The sequence below is a fragment of the Coregonus clupeaformis genome, chromosome 37, assembly GCF_020615455.1.
Source record: "Coregonus clupeaformis isolate EN_2021a chromosome 37, ASM2061545v1, whole genome shotgun sequence".
NCBI lineage: Eukaryota > Metazoa > Chordata > Actinopteri > Salmoniformes > Salmonidae > Coregonus > Coregonus clupeaformis.
The window spans coordinates 18651409-18671227 of NC_059228.1; the positions used below are offsets into that span (position 1 = coordinate 18651409).

The window sequence follows — 19819 nt, forward strand, 5'->3', positions numbered from 1 at the left end:
TAAATACAAATTAACCACCTGTCTACAGAGATATCCTCCATAATGAAATCAAAGTGGGACAATGATTTCACTATCCACTTGATGGTTTATGAATATTTCCCAGGGTCTGCGAATAATTCTCGTTTAGGATGAGCTAATCTGATTTCTGAGTCTCCCTCTGCCTCAACAGCACTATATCCTATTCTCTCAGAGTTCAGAGTCGTGTGTGTGTGTGTAGTACACTCATCACTTGCTTCGTAGTTCCACTCTACACTCGCAAACAAGGAGAAATCCCCCTCATCCCCAATAAGACAAAATAATAATATCCAATAACCAATTGTGTGAAAACACATCCTAATGAAATTCTCTCAAAGCACAATCCCCTTATCAAGTTGCAGGGGCTCTGCTCTAGAAAATGTCAGTCTATAGTTTTTGCCAAAACTGTAAGGTTCATCTAACAGTTTTGAGAAACAAAGGCAGACTCTGTGAGCTCTATCAACTTGTCTGTCTAGGAGCCATGATTAGTATACAGTAAATGTGAAAATCACATTAACAGTTTAAAACATTTCACATCAAAAGTGTGATGAACAGCAAAAACAACATAATATGGCTGCCCCTCCTCCTTGTTCGGGCAGGCTGCGGCGTTCGTCGTCACCGGAATACTAGCTGCTGCCGATCTATGTTCTATGTTTCTATGTTGCACCTGTTGTCTATTGTCACACACCTGTTGCCCATTATTGTAATCACGCCTTCCCTATTTAACCCAGTGGCTCCCAATGTGTTTTGTGCGTGGTTGTTTTTCGTTTCGTGTGTCGTTGGTGAGCGGGTTAGTTCCTCCCTGTGTGGAGGTATTTCTGTGTTGTATTCTTTACTCATTTCAGTAAAGTACGTTTCTTCGAGTTCTGTGTCCTGCGCCTGACTTCGATCCACCGCATTACACTGACACTCGTGACAGAACCACGCACCATTTATGGAGTCAGCAGGTACAGCCAGTCAGTCCGAATCGATGGAGGAACGATTTCAACGACAGGAGAGTATCATCCAGGCTCTCGGCACCGCCATGGAGAGGGTGATGAATACTATGGACCGTTGGGAGAGAGGTGGCCTTCCCACACCTCCTCCAACCACTCTACCACCCATACCACAGTCCACCCCTTCGCCACCTGGACCCAGTGGGATTTGGCTCTCGCTCCCGAGGGCATATGACGGTACACCAGCCGGGTGTCAGGGTTTCCTTCTCCAGGTAGAGCTCTACCTGGCATCCATTCACCTGGCGCCCTCTGGATACGAGAGCGTATCCGCCCTCATCTCCTGTCTGTCGGGGAAGGCGCTCGAGTGGGCCAACGCCGAGTGGGGAGGAATTGACGCTGCATCGGTCCACTACGAGGATTTCACCCGCCGCTTCCGGGCGGTATTCGATCATCCACCGGAGGGGAGAGCGGCGGGCGAGCGTCTGTTCCACCTACGACAGGAGAGGAAGAGCGCCCAGGATTTTGCGCTGGAGTTCAGGACGTTGGCAGCCAGCGCTGGATGGAATGAGAGGGCCCTGATCGACCACTATCGTTGCAGCCTAAGGGAGGACGTTCGGTGGGAACTGGCCTGCAGGGATACCAATCTCAACCTGGACCAACTGGTGGAGATGTCCATCAGGCTGGATAACCTGTTGGAGACCCGCGGACGTTCTGATCAGGGCCCATTCATTCCATCCCCCAGCACCTCCTACTCTACCCCCATGGAGCTCGGAGGTGCTGCGCTTAGGGAGACCAGGAGAGGGGCCGTCCCCTGCACCAACTGTGGCCGCAGAGGACACACTGCGGGTCGGTGCTGGGGAGGCTCCCCAGGGAGTCGAGGCAGTAAGCAGAGCACTGGTCGACCATCGCAGGTGTGTAGGCACCCGACTCACCCAGAGCTCCCTGTTGGTCAGTTGTGTATAGAGGTTGTGTTTCCGGAGTTTTCTCCTCATTCCCAGCATAAAAGGCGCTAGTAGATTCAGGCGCAGCTGGGAATTTTATTGATCGTCAATATTCTCATAGGTTAGGGATTCCTACTGTTCGTGTTGATGTGCCCTTTCCTGTCCACACATTAGATAGTCGCCCGTTAGGGTCAGGTCTAATCAGGGAGGTTACCGCACCACTCTTAATGAGGACACAGGGGGGTCATGAGGAGAGGATTAGTCTCTATCTGATTGATTCTCCTGCGTATCCTGTGGTGTTGGGACTTCCCTGGTTAACCACTCATGATCCCACTATTTCCTGGCAACAGAGGGCTCTCAAGGGATGGTCCAGTCAGTGCTCAGGGAAGTGTGTAGGGGTTTCCTTGGGGGCTACTACGGTGGAGAGTCTAAACCAGGTCTCTACAGTGCACATTCTTTCTGAGTATGCCGATTTGGCTCTCGCCTTCAGTAAGAAGAGGGCGACTAAATTACCACCCCATCGTCCGGGGGATTGTGCGATAAATCTCCAGGTAGGCGCTGCACTTCCCCGGAGTCACGTGTATCCTCTGTCACAGGCGGAGAAGGTGGCTATGGAAACATATGTCTCCGAATCTCTGAGACAGGGATACATTCGGCCTTCCACTTCACCTGTTTCCTCAAGTTAATTTTTCGTGAAGAAGAAGGATGGTGGGTTACGCCCGTGCATTGATTACCGTGGGCTTAATCAGATCACTGTCAAGTACAGCTATCCCTTACCTCTGATCGCATGTATGACGGAATCACTGCACGGGGCACGCTTCTTCACGAAATTGGATCTCAGGAGCGTGTACAATCTGGTGCGTATTCGGGAGGGAGATGAGTGGAAGACGGCTTTCAGCACTACCTCAGGACACTATGAGTACATCGTAATGCCAGACAGGTTGATGAATGCTCCATCAGTCTTCCAAGCCTTTGTCGAAGAGATTTTCAGGGATCTGCACGGACAGGGTGTAGTGGTGTATATTGATGACATTCTCATATACTCCGCTACACGGGCCGAGCATGTGTCCCTGGTGCGTAAAGTACTTGGACGACTGTTGAAGCATGACCTGTATGCCAAGGCGGAGAAATGCCTGTTCTTTCAGGAGTCCATCTCCTTCCTAGGGTACCACATGTCCGCGTCTGGGGTGAAGATGGAAAGTGACCGCATTTCGGCCGTGCGTAATTGGCCGACTCCAAATACGGTGAAGGAGGTCCAGCAATTTTTGGGATTTGCCAATTACTACCGGAGGTTTATCCGGGGCTTTGGTCAGGTAGCGGCTCCCATTACCTCGTTGCTGAAGGGGGGACCGGTGCGTCTGCGGTGGTCAGCTGAGGCGGACAGGGCGTTCAATCATCTGAAGAACCTGTTTACCTCGGCTCCAGTGCTGGCTCATCCGGATCCCTCCTTGGCCTTCACGGTTGAGGTGGACGCGTCGGAGGCTGGGATAGGTGCGGTACTTTCCCAGCGCTCGGGCACACCACCCGAGCTCCGCCCCTGTGCGTTCTTTTCTAAGAAGCTCAGTCCGGCGGAGCGCAACTATGATGTGGGGGACCGGGAGCTGTTGGCCGTGGTCCAAGCCCTGAAAGCATGGAGACATTGGCTTGAGGGGGCTAACCACCCTTTTCTCATTTTGACTGACCACCGCAATCTGGAGTACATCCGGGCGGCGAAGAGATTAAACCCTCGCCAGGCAAGGTGGTCAATGTTTCTCACTCGTTTTTGTTTCACCCTTTCGTACAGGCCAGGTTCCCAGAACGCTAAGGCAGATGCTCTGTCCCGACTGTATGACACGGAGGAGAGTTCCGTGGAGCCCACTCTCATACTTCCGGCGTCGTGTCTGGTGGCACCGGTGGTGTGGGAGGTGGACGCGGACATCGAGCGGGCGTTGCGTAACGAACCCACTCCTCCCCAGTGTCCAGAGGGTTGTGTGTACGTCCCGCTGGAGGTCCGCAATCGTTTGATCTATTGGGCTCACACGTCACCCTCCTCTGGTCATCCTGGTATCAGTCGGACAGTGCATTGTCTAAGTGGGAAGTACTGGTGGCCCACCTTAGCTAAGGGCGTGAGGGTTTATGTTTCCTCCTGCTCGGTGTGCGCCCAGTGTAAGGCTCTTAGACACCTGCCCAGAGGGAGATTGCAACCCCTACCCGTTCCACAACGACCGTGGTCCCACCTATCGGTGGATTTCGTGACGGATCTTTCCCCCTCACAAGGGAATACCACGATCCTGGTCGTTGTGGATCGGTTTTCTAAGTCCTGCTGCCTCATTCCTCTGCCCGGTCTCCCTACGGCCCTACAGACTGCTGAGGCCCTATTTACACACGTCTTCCGGCACTATGGGATACCTGAGGATATAGTGTCTGATCGGGGTTCCCAGTTCACCTCGAGGGTTTGGAGGGCGTTCATGGAACGTCTGGGAGTCTCGGTCAGCCTGACCTCAGGGTTTCACCCCGAAAGTAACGGGCAGGTGGAGAGAGTCAACCAGGAGGTGGGTAGGTTTCTGAGGTCGTTTTGCCAGGACCGGCGGGGGGAGTGGTCGGTTTTCCTCCCCTGGGCAGAGATGGCCCAAAACTCCCTCCGCCACTCCTCCACTAACCTTACTCCATTCCAGTGTGTATTAGGTTATCAGCCGGTTCTGGCACCTTGGCATCAGAGCCAGATCGAGGCACCTGCGGTGGATGAATGGTTTCGGCACTCACAGGAGACCTGGAACGCTGCCCATGTGCGCCTGCAGTGGGCCATCGGGCGGCAGAAGGCGAGCGCCACCGCAGTGAGGCTCTGGTGTATGCACCGGGGGACCGGGTCTGGCTCTTGACCCGAAACCTACCTGCCCCTTCGCCTGCCCTGCCGGAAGCTGGGTCGGCGGTTTGTGGGGCCATTCAAAGTCCTGAGGAGATTGAACGAGGTATGTTATAGGTTACAGCTTCCTCCTGAGTATCGTATTAACCCCTCGTTCCATGTGTCTCTCCTCAGGCCGGTGGTAGCTGGTCCACTCCAGGAGTCTGAGATACGGGAGGTTCCTCCGCCCCCACTGGACATCGAGGGGGCACCGGCGTACTCGGTCCGTTCCATCTTAGATTTGAGGCGTCGGGTGGGAGGCCTGCAGTATCTCGTGGAGTGGGAGGGGTACGGTCCGGAGGAGCGGTGCTGGGTCCCTAGGAGGGACATCCTCGATCCCTCCATGTTGAGGGATTTCCACCGTAGTCATTCGACTCGCCCCGTGCCGTGTCCCCGAGGCCAGTGTCGACGCACGGCTGGAGCCGCGCGTCGGGGGGTACTGTCAAGGATTCTGCTGAGGCTGCCCCTCCTCCTCCTTGCTCGGGCAGGCTTCGGCGTTCGTCGTCACCGGAATACTAGCTGCTGTCGATCTATTTTCTATGTTGCACCTGTTGTCTATTGTTACACACCTGTTGCCCATTATTGTAATCACGCCTTCCCTATTTAACCCAGTGGCTCCCAATGTGTTTTGTGCGTGGTTGTTTTTCGTTTCGTGTGTCGTTGGTGAGCGGGTTAGTTCCTCCCTGTGTGGAGATATTTCTGTGTTGTATTCTTTACTCATTTCAGTAAAGTACGTTTCTTCGAGTTCTGTGTCCTGCGCCTGACTTCGATCCACCGCATTACACTGACACTCGTCACATGAGTAAAATATTGAAGAGGACTTTGCCCTCTTTGCTTTGGCTCTTTTACCTGTAACATGACGACGTTGTCCCCTTCAAATGTGACAAAGACATCAGAGTCACACTTCAGAGCAGGGATTCGGTTCTCCATCATAAAACCCTAACAGAGGTCAGAACACAGAGAAACATGTTATCCACCGATATAAAGACACACTTAATTTATATACAGTAGTGATGGGTTTCACATTCACATGTCCAATTCATGTATATAAATGAAATTAGTGGTCAACAACCCTGGTCCTAAAATGCCACAGATTATGTAGGATTCCAATGCAGCACTAGAACACCCAATTCCACAAATCATGGTAGAGGGACCAGCAGGGTTGTCGACTTATATGTCGACCAATAAATAATAGATCAACACTAGTTGGCAATTTTACATGAAGAAAAATTGTGTGACTTGCTTCAGCTCTTTGAAAGTATTTTCTGGTAGTGGCAGAAGTTTAAAACCTTTTACTTAAGTGAAGCGGTTAAATATATTAAAATATCTGGTCTGATTACTTTGAGACTACTATATCAACCTTATGACTTTTGAGTGTGGGGCAGTTGGATCACATAATTAATCACAAATAAGACTATTACACTTTTAAAACCACAGTATATGCAAACTGTAATAATTACTCATAAGGAATTAGAAAAGTTTTAGGCTATCATTTGGGGAGAGAAATATGATGGTGCCTCTAGTGGAAGTTTAGAAGTTTATTTTAGCTATAGTAACCTCCCTTCAACCATACATTTATTTCATAACCAAATGATAAAGCCGTTAAAAGAAAGTTATGACTGGATGGATAGATCAATAAAGAGGATATATAAATAAATGGATAGATACATAAAGTAAGGACACAGGATGAAATACCTAATGGATGGAAGGATGAAGGGATAAATGCAAAGATAAAGTAAGTTATGGAATATGGATGAATGGACATTTTCGGTCGAATGAGAGTTGTCAGTGTGTTGTGTAAGTCAGTATGTCTTTCTTTACTCCACACAAAGAATGTTTGAAATCAAAACAAAGGCGTCTCCAATCCTACTTCTGCGTACTAGTCAAGGAATTTCAGAAAATTCCTTGGTTCTGGTGGGTGGTGAGCACAGAACTGCACATCAGTGCCGCCAGCTGAATGAGGGTTTAGGACTGTGCAAGGCAGCCTACAGACAAGTACTAAAAGGTAAACGATAACTAAATGTAGACAAACAGTGGTGGGTTGGAGTGAGCTGTGTGGCATAATAAGTCTTATGTGCTCCCCCATTGTTACATTTGAAAGTTCTGAAAAGTTCCATGGCATTTAATTCAACAGTGTGAAGGTAGCTAAATGAGGTGATGTGGTTACTAAAACAGCTGTACCTCTTGATTGGTAGTAGATAATTATGTTCTGATTTAAATAGCAGAGAATTAGATCAAGATGTCATACCCTTTAAGTTTTTGTCTAAAGTGATGGGTATGTGGTCAAAGATTCAGTTGTTTGTAAAAGTTGAGACGAAAAGTAGTTGATGCCGTTACTAAAAGAGCTGTCATTTTTGATTGGTAGAAGATTATTCTGTTCTGATTCCAGATTTGAATAGCAGAGAAGTAGACCAAGATGTCATAGCCTCTACGTGTTTGTCTAAAGTGCTGGGAAGGTGGAAAGAAATTAAGTTGTTTGTAAAAAGTTCGATATTTGGTTTGCTAATGCGGTTACTAAAACAGCTGTAACGTTTGATCGGTAGGATACATATTTGTTCCGACTTCAGATTTGAACAGCAGAGAAGCAGACGAAAATGTCATACCCTTCAACTTCTTGTCTAACTTGTTGGGAAAGTGGTAAAAATGTCAGTTGTTTATAAAATGTTAGAGGAAATGTTGTTGATGCGGTTACTTAAACAGCTGTAACGTTTGATCGGTACCAGATCATTCGATTCTGATTTCAGATGTGAACAGCAGAGAAGTAGAAGAAGATTTCACCCACTAACTTTTCATCTCAGTTGTTGGGAAAGTGGTCAAAGTAGCTGATTTGTGTCAAAAGTTGTTGGGGAGTGATGACGTCACAATGGGACCTTTAAAATGCTGAGGAACTCCCATGAAAGTGAATGGAGGACATTAAAAAGGACAAAAACTTGTATGCAAGCACAATATTCCAGACCAGTCTACACGTTTTAAAGTTTGAACAGCGTTTCTAGTTTAAACGGTGTAGGAGTCACGTTGTAAAGAATAATAACTATAAGTCAGAAATCATTCCTACAATATCTAAAGAATATTCTGACTTGAGAAATGAGACTCAAACATGTTCATTGTTGTTTCATAAATAATTTTAAAAAACTATTTCAAAACAGCTTCACTTTTGAAAGCAGTGAAATAAGCAGGTAAAAGTCAGATGGTGTCACTACAAAGTGCGGTCTGTGTAGGATCAGACACTCAAGAGATGCGAGCACTCCCACATGACAAGGTGCAGCGTTGTGGTTTCCCAAGTTGCCCTTAGATCACCTCAACGAGAAACACTCAAACCTATTCATCACAGCATTAGACTTATTACAATGAAACTATCCCCTACAACAGCAGTATTGTATCCACTGAATGAGTAGACAGAAATGACCTCCAAGAACCCTCTGCACTCTACATGGACATGGTCACAGTGTCAGAGGTGGGGAAAGAGACACCATCATCCAAAAACAAGATCCAGAACTAGACAATGGACCTGGTCTTTAAATGAAAGCAATATGGTTAGCAGATGACTGGGGAGTTGTGGTATTTTAAATAGGACTGGAATAATATGCGTCACATACACATGTATGCATGCAGGCATGCACACTCAGACATACAAGCAAACGCACACACACACCATGCCCCCGGTGCACTCTCGGCACTCTTGAAGGCAGGCGAGGTTCTCCCAGGTACTGTAGGCTTTGAGTCCAGCAACCAGAGCCTGGAGAGAACTATTGTTCTGTAGAACCTCTCCTTTGCACAGAGCATGGTCCATCATACATGCTGCAAACCTGAAACACACACAATGGACACATAACATAAGAAATTAGAACACATTCCTAGTATGATGTTCTATAATTATAATACAATATAATTGTGAGGGACATACCTTCAAAAGAAAAAGGAGAGAATCTCTGTGATTTTTAGTAATGTTGTACAACAATGATGTTGATTTGTTTATTTTCCAAATAACAGAGACAACTGTTCTGTACAGACAAAATACTGACAGACAGAATACTGACAGACAGAATACTGACAGACAGTATACTGACAGACAGTATACTGACAGAGAGTATACTGACAGACAGTATACTGACAGACAGTATCCTGAAAGACAGAACACTGACAGACAGAACACTGACACTACAATACATCATCATAGTGACAAGACTGTCATCTACTGGCATCAGATACAACTTATTTTCACCACTATGTCAGTAACATCAAACCCATCAGTATGTGGAAGAAATAACACTGTTTAAGAGTAGTGTTTCCCTTTATATATGCCAGTGTAGGGCCCTGAGAGTAGAGGCAGTTTCAAGTGGTGTTTGACTAAAGTTCTCTCTGATATTGATGTGTGTTTAGGAAAAAACCCTGAAGAAGGCCAAAAGCCGAAACGCATAGGTTTTACTTTTTGCAATAAAGAAGCTTTTATATTTAATTCCATTGTCCTCCAAGTGTTGCTGAATCTCCTCTCTAACTCATTTTGCTCCTCATGCACCTTGGTTGGAAAGCAAGGTTGCGGCAGTGACCCCTTCCCTTTCCACTGTAGAGCAGGACTCTCCAACCCTGTTCCTGAAGAGCTACCCTCCTGTAGGTTTTCAATCCAACCCTGTTCCTGAAGAGCTACCCTCCTGTAGGTTTTCAATCCAACCCTGTTCCTGAAGAGCTACCCTCCTGTAGGTTTTCAATCCAACCCTGTTCCTGAAGAGCTACCCTCCTGTAGGTTTTCAATCCAACCCTGTTCCTGAAGAGCTACCCTCCTGTAGGTTTTCAATCCAACCCTGTTCCTGAAGAGCTACCCTCCTGTAGGTTTTCAATCCAACCCTGTTCCTGAAGAGCTACCCTCCTGTAGGTTTTCAATCCATCCCTGTTCCTGAAGAGCTACCCTCCTGTAGGTTTTCAATCCAACCCTGTTCCTGAAGAGCTACCCTCCTGTAGGTTTTCAATCCAACCCCAGTTGTAACTAACCTAATTCAGCTTACCAACCAGCTAATTATTAGAATCAGGTGTGCTAGATTAGGGTTGGAGCGAAAACCTGCAGGACGGTAGCTCTCTAGGAACAGGGTTGGAGAGCCCTGCTGTAGAGGAAGTGCTAGCAGTACCTGGTGGTGAAGGTGAGAGCCAGAGCTGCAGCCAGGTGAGGCATCAGTCTGATGTACTGGGTCTGGTGCTCAATGATCTTCACCTCCTGCTGGTCCTTAGGCCCAAACTGACGACGACTGGAGGGAGAGAGAGGAGGGAAAGAGAGAGAGGAAAACTTGTGTGAGAGGGGGAGAGAGTAGAGCAGGGTTCTTCAATTCCGGTCCTGGAGGGCCGAAACACCTCTGTTTTTCATCCTCTCCTTCTAATCAGGGGCTAATTCAGACCTGGGACACCAGGTGAGTGCAATTAACTACCAGGTAGAAATAAAAAACAGAAGTGTTTCGGCCCTCCAGGACCGGAATTGAAGAACCCTGGAGTAGAGCGTGTAAGAGACTTACATTTTGTGTGTGCGTGCGTGCGTGCGTGTGTGCGCATGTGTTGTACTGTGAATATGTACAGTGCCTTCAGAAAGTATTTATACCCCTTGACTTATTCCACATTTAGTTGGGTTTCAGCCTGAATTGAAAATGTATTGAATAGTTTTTTGTCTCACACATCTACATACAGTACAATAACCCATAATGACAAAGTGTAAACATGTTTTTAGAAATGTTTGCAAATGTACAGCTGTGAGTCTTTCTGGGTAAGTCTCTAAGAGCTTTCCACACCTGGATTGTGCATCATTTGCCCATTATTCTTTTCAACATTCTTCAAGCTTTGTCAAATTGGTTGATGATCATTGCTAGACAACCATTTTCAGGTCTTGTCATAGATTTTCAAGTAGATGTAAGTCAAAACTGTAACTCAGTCACTCAGGAACATTCACAGTCTTCTTGGTAAGCAACTCCAGTGTAGGGCCTTGTGTTTTAGGTTATTGTCCTGATGAAAGGTGAATGAAACAGGTTTTCCTCTAGGATTTTGCCTGTGCTTAGCTCCATTCCATTTATTTTTATCCTGAAAAACGTAACGATTACAAGCATACTCATAACATGATGCAGCCACCACTATGCTTGAAAATATGGAGAGTGGTACTGTTGTATTGGATTTGCCCCAAACATAACAATTTGTATTCAGGACAAAAAGTAAATTGCTTTGCCACATTTTTTGCAGTATTACTGTAGTGCCTTGATGCAAACAGGATGCATGTTTTGGAATATTTTTTATACTGTACAGGCTTCCTTCTTTTCAGTCTGTCAATTAGGTTAGTATTGTGGAGTAACTACAATGTTGTTGATCCATCCTCTGTTTTCTCCTTTCACAGCTATTAAACTTTAAATGTAAAGTCACCATTGGCCTCCCTGAGCAGTTTCCTTCCTCTCTGGCAACTGAGTTAGGCAGGACGCCTGTATCTTTGTAGTGACTGGGTGTATTGATACACCAAGTGTAAACAATAACTTCACCATGCTCAAAGGGATATTCAATGTCTGCTTTTTTTTTACCCTTCTACCAATAGGTGCCCTTCTTTACGAGGCATTGGAAAACCTCCCTGGCCTTTGTGGTTGAATCTGTGTTTGTAATTCAGTGCTTGACTAAGGAACCTTACAGATAATTGTATGTGTGGGGTACAGAGATGAGGTATTCATTCAAAAATCATGTTAAACACTATTTTTGCACACAGAGTGAGTCCATGCAACTTATGTGACTTGTTAAGCACATTTTTACTCCTGAAGTTATTTAGGTTTGCCATAACAAAGGGGTTGAATACTTATTGACTCAAAACATTTCAGCTTTTCATTTTTAATTAATTTGAAACATAATTCCACTTTGACATTATGGGGTATTTTGTGTAGGCCAGGGACCAAAAATCTAAATGTAATCCATTTTAAATTCAGGCTGTAACACAACAAAACGTGGAAAAAGTCAATGGGTGTGAATACTTTCTGAAGGCACTGTATGTGCTGATGTGGTGGAACATCAGTTTTGTGGAGTGTATGTTGAGTGTTGAGATGTGGTCACCGTCACCGTGCACCTGTTGCTCTGGAAGCATTACAAAGTTTATCTCCGAGTATATCTGCACAGGTGTCTCAGTGGGGAGAGTGGGGGAGGGTGGGGGGCAGACGAAGGCGATGGATGGGGGTACAAGTGAGTTTCAAAGAGATTGCAGGGGAAATGTAGATGCTGCTGTCTCAAAGGGATGGCACTGTTATCATTCCTACTCTGATTTCTAGACCGAGGGGCAAAATATACTAACTTTGATGACATTGGTTCACTAACCAAGATACTGTAAAGTTCATGTAATGTGACACTCAGATGTACTTCAGATGTATGGTTTAAGTTGTACACTAACTGTGCGATTGACGGTCCCATGTTACTAAATAATGTGTTAACCAGAAAGATCACACGGATGTTTCTACTATGTCAAGGTTTGTCCTCTGCCAGACCACAGAAGAGCGCACACCTGCGTGTTTACACAGAGGGGAAGTCCTCACACAGATGACGATCCCACAACCTCTCCTCAAAGTATAGTAGACTCAACTCTGAAAACAAAGCTAACAGTGGTTACACAATGTACTGTTCAAACACAGCTAACCCTAATTGTATGGCTGACTCAAATATATCTTTAATGCTACAGGCACTGACAATACGACAATCATCACTCACACTACCAAGACCACTAGCCCCACGTCAAAGTTCCTAAAGGTTTTACTATGCGTGTTGGTGGTGCATTGGAGGGTTTGGTGGGTGGGTGGGTAGGTGGGGGGGTAAGCCTGATACCACGGTTTGGTTCAGAACAGGACGTGTGTCACAAAACAGGAAACGTGTCCTCCATGTGCAGTAGTCTGCATCGGTCTTGTGATTACCTCCCTCCCTCTTTCTTTCTTTCTTTCTTTCTTTCTATCTTTCTGTCTCTCTCTCTGCGTGGGGGTGATTTGGGGAGATTTTTGGGGATGCCAACCACAGAGAAAACCCTCCCCTTTCCCCCCACCCACGCTCTCGCCCCCACATTGGAAACTTTAGCAGAACACACGCAACCCACACGTGAGGATGCACAAAAACAGATATGGAAAAACAAGAGACTCCCTCAATATGGCTGTCAAAATAATGGGTGTTCTCTGTGGTAAACAAAATAATGCTTGATATCAATTGTTGTTTTCTTTCCATATTGAGCTGCTTGTTCTTTTGTTGACATTCAGAAGCATTTTACACATAATAGGAATTGAATGGAGTTGAGTCAGCGCTGAATGGAAAAAATAACCATCTACATAACTTTTACATCGATTATGGGATGAGTTGGTGTGGACCTAGTCTCGTGTTGCCATACCTCCAAAATCACGTTGTTGTCAAGCCTCCCTTGGAGGTCTGGAGAATTTCGTATTGCAAAAACGGTTTGAATGGTCCGCTGGCTCCCAGCGACAAGTTTCTGATTGGATGTTACATTTCAAGAACCCTCCCCCCACACTCCTGTAGAAGGGCTGTGTGTTATGTGCGTCACTGTTTTCCGTCCGGGTAGGACACAATTTTGTAGAAAGTTGGTTTCAAGTGCTCGTTTTCAAGTTATCAAGTGTGGCCGACAGTCTGCGATTTACATTTATTGAAATTGAAAGTGAATTACGCCGGTAAAGTCAAACGTCACAACACGTTCTAAACTGCTCTGGTGACAAACACTTTTTGGGCTCATCTCCATTCATCCACATGGCTGCACTTTGCTACCACAAATAACATCTGGAAGGCACCCAAAAAATGGAGGAAGTTGGAGAACCTATTCAAGTAAGTAAATACATTTTATTAATGTAAAAACAACTATGTATTATTAACTAGCTAGCTAACTAGCTAGGCCACTTTGTAGACTAACTCAGCTGAGCTGCTAGTAAGGTAGCTAACTGACTTTACACACTGTTTAGCTAGGGGAATTAAAATGTCATCAGCTAGTTAACTTCGTATTAGCTAGCTATCTTGATGTAATCATTGTAAATTAAAAACACACAGTCTCTACATGCATTTGTAGATAACAGCCATGGAATAGTGTGACATTTCAGCTCCAGCTGTCAGTAAAGGGACAGTGTAGGCATTGATCAGTTCAGTGAAGTATGGAATGGGAGAGTTCTGATAGCGGCCTGTACATGTCATGGGAGTGTTCAGTTTGTGGCAGTTGAGGGTTTCCCGTCCAGTAATCTACTGTCTCTAAAGTGTCTGTTTCTGTGTTGTATGCTCAAATGAACATTTCCTTTTCGTCTAGTTGTAAGATCTCCAATGTTTTTTGATTGTTACTCTTTTTCAGTATATCAACTATGTCAATCCATTTTGCAGCTCATCATATGGCATGCATCGCCAATGCAGCCATATGCCTACAGTATGACGGCACTACTGGCCTTATGGGCACCTGTCATCTGAAGTAGAGAATAGCTAAACTCACATTTCCATGTTGAGCTATATGTTCTCAATTTAAAATGATACCAGTAGACAATGTATGTGAAGCACACCATATACCAGATGTTGTAGATTCCTTTTGAGTGCTGACATATAACAATTTTTAGGCAATTAGGCTACAGGAGATGAACATTACAGGTAACATCTTATGAGGTTCATTTTATTTCACTTATGTTGCTCCTACGGCACTAATCTGGTGAGCACCAAGCGTGGGGGTGATTTTTTGGGATGCCAACCACAGAGAAAACCCTCCCCTTTCCCCCCACCCACGCTCTCGCCCCCACATTGGAAACTTTAGCAGAACACACGCAACCCACATGTGAGGATGCACAAAAAAAAAACAGATACAGAAAAACAAGAGACTCCCTCAATAGGGCTGTCAAAAGAATGGGTGTTCTCTGAGGTAAACAAAATAATGCTTGATATCAATTGTTGTTTTCTTTCCATATTGAGCTGCTTGTTCTTTTGTTGACATTCAGAAGCATTTTACACATAATAGGAATTGAATGGAGTTGGGTCAGCTCTGAATGGAAAAAATAACCATCTACAGTGCATTCAGAAAGTATTCAGACCCCTTGACTTTTTCCACATTTTGTTACGTTACAGCCTTATTCTAAAATTGATTAAATTGTTTTTCCCCCCCTCATCAATCTATACAAAACAGTTTTTTTGCTAATTTATAAAAATAAAAATAAAAACTGAAATATCACATTTACATAAGTATTCAGACCCTTTACTCAGTACTTTGTTGAAGCACCTTTGGCAGTGATTACAGCCTTGAGTTCTTGGGTATGACGCTACAAGCTTGGCACACATGTATTTGGGGAGTTTCTCCCATTCTTCTCTGCAGATCCTCTCAAGCTCTGTCAGATTTGATAGGGAGCGTCGCTGCACAGCTATTTTCAGGTCTCTCCAGAGATGTTCAATCGGGTTCAAGTCCGGGCTCTGGCTGGGCCACTCAAGGACATTGAGACTTGTCCCGAAGCCACTCCTTCGTTGTCTTGGCTGTGTGCTAAGTGTCGTTGTCCTGTTGGAAGGTGAACATTCGCCCCAGTCTGAGGTGCTGAGCGCTCTGGAGCAGGTTTTCATCAAGGATCTCTCTGTACTTTGCTCCGTTCATCTTTCCCTCGATCCTGACTTGTCTCCCAGTCCCTGCCGCTGAAAAACATCCCCACAGCATGATGCTGCCACCACCATGCTTCACAGTAGGGATGGTGCCAGATGTCCACAGAGGAACTCTGAAGCTATGTCAGAGTGACCATCGGGTTCTTCGTCACCTCCCTGACCGAGGCCCTTCTACCCCGATTGCTCAGTTTGGCCGGGCGGCCAGCTCTAGGAAGTGTCTTAGTGGTTCCAAACTTCTTCAATTTAAGGAAGCCACTATGTTCTTGGGGAACTTCAATGCTGCAGAAAATGTTTGGTACCCTTCCCCAGATCTGTGCCTCGACACAATCCTATCTCGGAGCTCTACGTACAATTCCTTCGACCTCATGACTTGGTTTTTGCTCTGACATGCACTGTCAACTGTGGGACCTTATATAGACAGGTGTGTGCCTTTCCAAATCATGTCCAATCAATTGAATTTACCACAGGTGGACTCCAATCAAGTTGTAGAAACATCTCAAGGATGATCAATGGAAACAGGATGCACCTGAGCTCAATTTCGAGTCTCATAGCAAAGGGTCAATACTTATGTATAAGGTATTTCTGTTTGTAATTTTTTATACATTTGCAAAAATAACCTGTTTTTGCGTTGTCATTATGGGATATTGTGTATAGATTGATGAGGTGAAAAAATAAATTTCATCCATTTTAGAATAAGGCTGTAACGTAACAACATTTTGAAAAAGTCAAGGGGTCTGAATACTTTCCGAATGCACTGTAGATAACAGCCATGGAATAGTGTGACATTTCAGCTCCAGCTGTCAGTAAAGGGACAGTGTAGGCATTGATCAGTTCAGTGAAGTATGGAATGGGAGAGTTCTGATAGCGGCCTGTACATGTCATGGGAGTGTTCAGTTTGTGGCAGTTGAGGGTTTCCCGTCCAGTAATCTACTGTCTCTAAAGTGTCTGTTTCTGTGTTGTATGCTCAAATGAACATTTCCTTTTTGTCTAGTTGTAAGATCTCCAATGTGTTTTATTTGATTGTTACTCTTTTTCAGTATATCAACTATGTCAATCCATTTTGCAGCTCATCATATGGCATGCATCGCCAATGCAGCCATATGCCTACAGTATGACGGCATTACTGGCACCTGTCATCTGAAGTAGAGAATAGCTAAACTCACATTTCCATGTTGAGCTACAGTGGGGGAAAAAAGTATTTAGTCAGCCACCAATTGTGCAAGTTCTCCCACTTAAAAAGATGAGAGAAGCCTGTAATCATCATAGGTACACGTCAACTATGACAGACAAATTGAGAATTTTTTTTCCAGAAAATCACATTGTAGGATTTTTTAATGAATTTATTTGCAAATTATGGTGAAAAATAAGTATTTGGTCACCTACAAACAAGCAAGATTTCTGGCTGTCACAGACCTGTAACTTCTTCTTTAAGAGGCTCCTCTGTCCTCCACTCGTTACCTGTATTAATGGCACCTGTTTGAACTTGTTATCAGTATAAAAGACACCTGTCCACAACCTCAAACAGTCACACTCCAAACTCCACTATAGCCAAGACCAAAGAGCTGTCAAAGGACACCAGAAACTAAATTGTAGACCTGCACCAGGCTGGGAAGACTGAATCTGCAATAGGTAAGCAGCTTGGTTTGAAGAAATCAACTGTGGGAGCAATTATTAGGAAATGGAAGACATACAAGACCACTGATAATCTCCCTCGATCTGGGGCTCCGCGCAAGATCTCACCCCGTGGGGTCAAAATGATCACAAGAACGGTGAGCAAAAATCCCAGAACCACACGGGGGGACCTAGTGAATGACCTGCAGAGAGCTGGGACCAAAGTAACAAACCCTACCATCAGTAACACACTACGCCGCCAGGGACTCAAATCCTGCAGTGCCAGACGTGTCCCCCTGCTTAAGCCAGTACATGTCCAGGCCCGTCTGAAGTTTGCTAGAGTGCATTTGGATGATCCAGAAGAGGATTGGGAGAATGTCATATGGTCAGATGAAACCAAAATAGAACTTTTTGGAAAAAATTCAACTCGTCGTGTTTGGAGGACAAAGAATGCTGAGTTGCATCCAAAGAACACCATACCTACTGTGAAGCATGGGGGTGGAAACATCATGCTTTGGGGCTGTTTTTCTGCAAAGGGACCAGGACGACTGATCTGTGTAAAGGAAAGAATGAATGGGGCCATGTATCGTGAGATTTTGAGTGAAAACCTCCTTCCATCAGCAAGGGCATTGAAGATGAAACGTGGCTGGGTCTTTCAGCATGACAATGATCCCAAACACACCGCCCGGGCAACGAAGGAGTGGCTTCGTAAGAAGCATTTCAAGGTCCTGGAGTGGCCTAGCCAGTCTCCAGATCTCAACCCCATAGAAAATCTTTGGAGGGAGTTGAAAGTCTGTGTTGCCCAGCGACAGCCCCAAAACATAACTGCTCTAGAGGAGATCTGCATGGAGGAATGGGCCAAAATACCAGCAAGTGTGTGAAAACCTTGTGAAGACTTACAGAAAACGTTTGACCTGTGTCATTGCCAACAAAGGGTATATAACAAAGTATTGAGAAACTTTTGTTATTGACCAAATACTTATTTTCCACCATAATTTGCAAATAAATTCATAAAAAATCCTACAATGTGATTTTCTGGATTTTTTCCCCTCATTTTGTCTGTCATAGTTGACGTGTACCTATGATGAAAATTACAGGCCTCTCTCATCTTTTTAAGTGGGAGAACTTGCACAATTGGTGGCTGACTAAATACTTTTTTCCCCCACTGTATATGTTCTCAATTTAAAATGATACCAGTAGACAATGTATATGAGGCACACCATATACCAGATTTTGTAGATTCCTTTTAAGTGCTGAGGCTATAGGAGATGAACATTACAGGTAACGTATTATGAGGTTAATTTTATTTTATTTCACTTATGTTGCTCCTACGGCACTAATCTGGTGAGCACCTTTGGAGCTCCACCCAAGCAAGGCATTTGATTGGTTTGATGTGTTGCGAGGCGTCACCAATTTACACCGGGTTCCAATCCCTCTTTAGCTGATTTCTGCAACTGAACTTCCCCAGGCTTACCGTTTTAGGGAAGCCTGGTTCGTGACGAGGCTAGTGTGGAGCTAACCCATCACTTCTTTATATTATACCCCCTTTTCAGATCTTGTCTCATCGCTGCAACTCCCCAACTGGCTCGGGAGAGGCGAAGGTGGAGTCATGCGTCCTCCGAAAAACATGACCCGCCTAACCGCGCTCCTTAACACCCGCCAGCTGAACCCGGAAGCCAGCCGCACCAATGTGTCGGAGGAAACACTGTTCAACTGGCGACCGGGGTCAGCCTGCACGCACCTGGCCCGCCACAAGGAGTCGCTAGAGTGCGATGAGCCAAGTAAAGCCCCACCGGCCAAACCCTCCCCTAACCCGGACGACGCTGGGCCAATTCTGTGCCGTCCTATGGGACTCTCGGCCACGGCCGGTTGTGGCACAGCCCGGGAATGAACCCGGGTCTGTAGCACTGCGATGTAGTGCCTTACACCGCTGCGCCACTCGGGAGGCCCTTAACCCATCACATCTATCGGCTTTATGTAAACGTTCCACATTATGAAAAGTGCTTCAAATAAACAATTGTGCATGAGCAGGAATACAAAAGACTACCACTAGAATGTCAGAACCTTTTCAGTTGAAATACAATGGAGAAAATCATATAATTCCAATCTCAATCAAATCCATGTACTTGTCAAATAAAACATAAAAGCAACTCATTTTTAGATAATATGGGATGTATGGGAGCGTCAGAAGTGCACTGGGGCAGCAGGTAGCCTAGAGGTTAAAAGGTTGCTGGTTCGAATCCATGAGCCGACTAGGTGAAACATCTGCCGATGTGCCCTTGAGCAAGGCACTTATCCAGACCGCCTTACAGTATTCTCAGAGGTTACCTAACGTGGACCTTGCCGTTATATCTCTTGACGCCGAAAAGGCCTTTGACCAAGTTGAGTGGCCCTATCTATTCAAGGTCCTACAGAAATTATTTAAAAAATATTGGAGATGGGTTCATAAATTGGATCCAGCTTTTATATAGGAACCCCTGTGCGAGAATACTCACTAACCAATCAATGTCGCCCCGATTTAACCTTCACAGAGGGACAAGGCAGGGTTGTGCGCTGTCGCCTATGCTCTTCGCCCTAATTATTGAACCTCTCGCTCAAGCGATCAGATCTCATTCAGCAATACACGGCTATAATACTAAAGATACTCTAAATAAGATTTCCCTATACGCAGATGATATTCTCCTCTATGTAACAGAACCCCAAGCTAGTATTCCAGCTATTCTTGAGGTGATTAATTTGTTTGGTACCTTCTCGGGATACAGAATAAATTGGAACAAGAGTGAATTAATGCCCATACGGTTGCAAAACAACTCCTGGCTAGAACATCTGCCAGTTAAGTTATC

At 45.3% G+C, this 19819-nt stretch overlaps 1 protein-coding gene across 1 annotated transcript in view; it reads right to left on the minus strand.

The window, feature by feature from the left end:
* The window catches only part of acoxl (acyl-CoA oxidase-like), a 46551-nt gene that overhangs the window by 21141 nt on the left and 5591 nt on the right, over nucleotides 1-19819 (minus strand). The window contains exons 11-13 of the mRNA XM_041866140.2: nucleotides 9893-10009; nucleotides 8425-8578; nucleotides 5622-5711 (exon numbers count right to left, since the gene is read on the minus strand). Of these exons, the coding sequence (XP_041722074.1) occupies nucleotides 5622-5711; nucleotides 8425-8578; nucleotides 9893-10009 (361 nt within the window). The remainder of the gene's footprint in view (nucleotides 1-5621; nucleotides 5712-8424; nucleotides 8579-9892; nucleotides 10010-19819) is intronic.